The sequence below is a fragment of the Penaeus monodon genome, chromosome 19 (assembly GCF_015228065.2).
Source record: "Penaeus monodon isolate SGIC_2016 chromosome 19, NSTDA_Pmon_1, whole genome shotgun sequence".
NCBI lineage: Eukaryota > Metazoa > Arthropoda > Malacostraca > Decapoda > Penaeidae > Penaeus > Penaeus monodon.
The window spans coordinates 46,203,454-46,205,751 of record NC_051404.1 but is presented as its reverse complement, the minus strand read 5'-3'; the positions used below and the strand labels follow the sequence as shown (position 1 = coordinate 46,205,751).

Genomic DNA, 2,298 nt, shown 5'->3' with positions numbered 1-2,298 from the left:
CAACCAAGGAACTATACAGATGCCTGGATGAGTTTTCTGTCATTCTCACCTCTCCGATCTCATCTGAGAGGAACTTAAGACTACTTCTTTCAGTGGAATATATTATAGATTAGTAAGTCCTTTAGTCTTTGAAAGCTTCTGAGAAGTATAGTTTATCCAGCATGTTCAGTTTAAGGAAGATATGGAGACAGGCATGGCTATAAGAGAAAGATTAGAGCCCATTAAATGGGTGGAGACGATTTGGATGAAAAAAATGTATGTTCAGGGACCCCAAAGACCTACAGACTTTTCATATTCTAGTTTCTCCGGACATTTATTAACCCCTTTTCATTCCAGTCATTCCTCGAGCCACTTCAGACCCCTTGATGTGTTATCAACTCCTTGGATGGTTCCATTAGCCCCTTTTAGCTTAATATCGACCTTTTTTAGAACCCCTGCCTCATCACGGACGGGTCAATATAAAACAAAAATCGGTACGCACTGCATCTCTGGCATCTTGCTCCGTCGCCCACGCTCTTAACTCACTTCTGCCAGTCCACCAGAACCCACTCACCCATCCACATGAGCCAAGCCAGGCTGGGACTCGTCACGAAGGCGTAGCAGAGGCTGCCGGCCATGCGAGACACAGCCCCGATCACGCCCATCCAGCCGTCTGGCACGCCCAAGACGCCGCTCAGGACAGGAACCACCACCACCAGGACTGCACGTGTATTACAGGAGGGGATCTTGAGTTTCTTTTGATTTCAGTAATTAAACTGTTTATAATATGTTTTTTTTTAAGGTAGTTATGGTGTTTCTTTCTGTTTTGGTATAGATAATGGTAGTAAATGACATACATATGCATATTTTAGCTTAGAATCAAATCCAAAGTGAATAGAATCATGTATGGGTTTAAAATCAACCTCCCTGAGGCAAAAACATGTAAATTAATATCCAAGTTGAACAAAATCATGTAAAGGTTAAAAGTCATTTTCATGAAAAGCCTCACCATGCAATTGTTTTATGAACATTTAAAGGGGATAAAAACAAACAAGATAAGCATCTATGAAAGTGGCATGTTTTAGTAATAAACTCATTGCTATTGTTATCCCATGCATAGCACTGAGACAGTCACATCCATTCCAGGAGATATCTAACATCATCCAAAACAAGACCTGCATAACCTACAGCCGCACACACACTTAACAACAGGAACAGCCAACCCCAAACTCATTAACGTCTCCATCAGCCTCCTGAAACGGTTCTCCGAGAGCCTCACCGGCAACACTGAGGAGGGAAGAAAATGTTCCCCAGTGACTGTACTGATTGTGATTCCAGTCGAGGGCTCGTTGGGTGAACAGGTACTTCACGTTCCCTTCACCTGGGAGGAAGAAGACACACACCTGGGTTATGAAGTTTTGAAAATATGTTGTTGTCAAAGCGTGTATTCGACTGATATTCCATTTTTTGCAACACCCATTGAATTTATGATAAACATCTTGTTATGCATCACCTGAATTACATTCGTATAACCATGTAAAGCTCACGCTTATGATACACTTCCAAACTCCAGGACTTTTTCAAAACTAGTACATCCTTAAGTTCTACTTTCTAAGGATGAATGACAGATAAATAGTCCATGTACATAGTAAGTCTTGTTCAGGATGCAAAGTATTTCTTACAAAAAAATAAAATAAGCTATTTATTGCATATCACATCATAATGTCAACAAACTTGCATAGTGTATCTTTCAGATGATAATACACGTTTATTCACATTATTATGCAAACCACATCACATATCAACAAATATAATTATTTTCAAAATCTGATAAAAGAAGTCTATCCACATAAGTTCTCAAATTGCATTAACAAACTTTAAAGATGATTACGGTGCCTGTAGCCTTAACAAACATAACTAATAAAGGATATATCTGCTCCTTATTAGATGGCATAAAACAACTTCAGACTAACCCCAGACAGGCATAGAATCACAGAGCATGGCGAGGATGAGGAGCAGTATATGCGTGGTGGCCCTTTGGTGGCGAGGTCGGCAGGTCACCGCGACGGCCTCGCTTAAGTGACTCAGGTCGCATGCTCCTTCGGTTCCAGTCTGGGGAGTTAACGATGGTCTTAAGAATTATAAGGAATAGAACTTGAAAACTCCGTTCAGTTGATCTTAAGTGTCTCAAAATTGCAGAGGTTGCTGGTTACAGTCGGTCTGCATTAACTTTGTCGAACATAATTGGAATTCGTAGCCAATTATCAACATATTGCCATACGTTAATATACACATGCATGCATGTGTATGTGTGTATAA

General features: G+C 40.4%; 1 protein-coding gene across 1 annotated transcript in view; it reads right to left on the bottom strand.

The window, feature by feature from the left end:
* The window catches only part of LOC119585261 (proton-coupled folate transporter-like), a gene marked incomplete in the record, with an annotated part of 13,866 nt that overhangs the window by 4,475 nt on the left and 7,093 nt on the right, over positions 1–2,298 (bottom strand). The window contains 3 exon segments of the mRNA XM_037933934.1: positions 554–700; positions 1,259–1,360; positions 1,953–2,091. Of these exon segments, the coding sequence (XP_037789862.1) occupies positions 554–700; positions 1,259–1,360; positions 1,953–2,091 (388 nt within the window).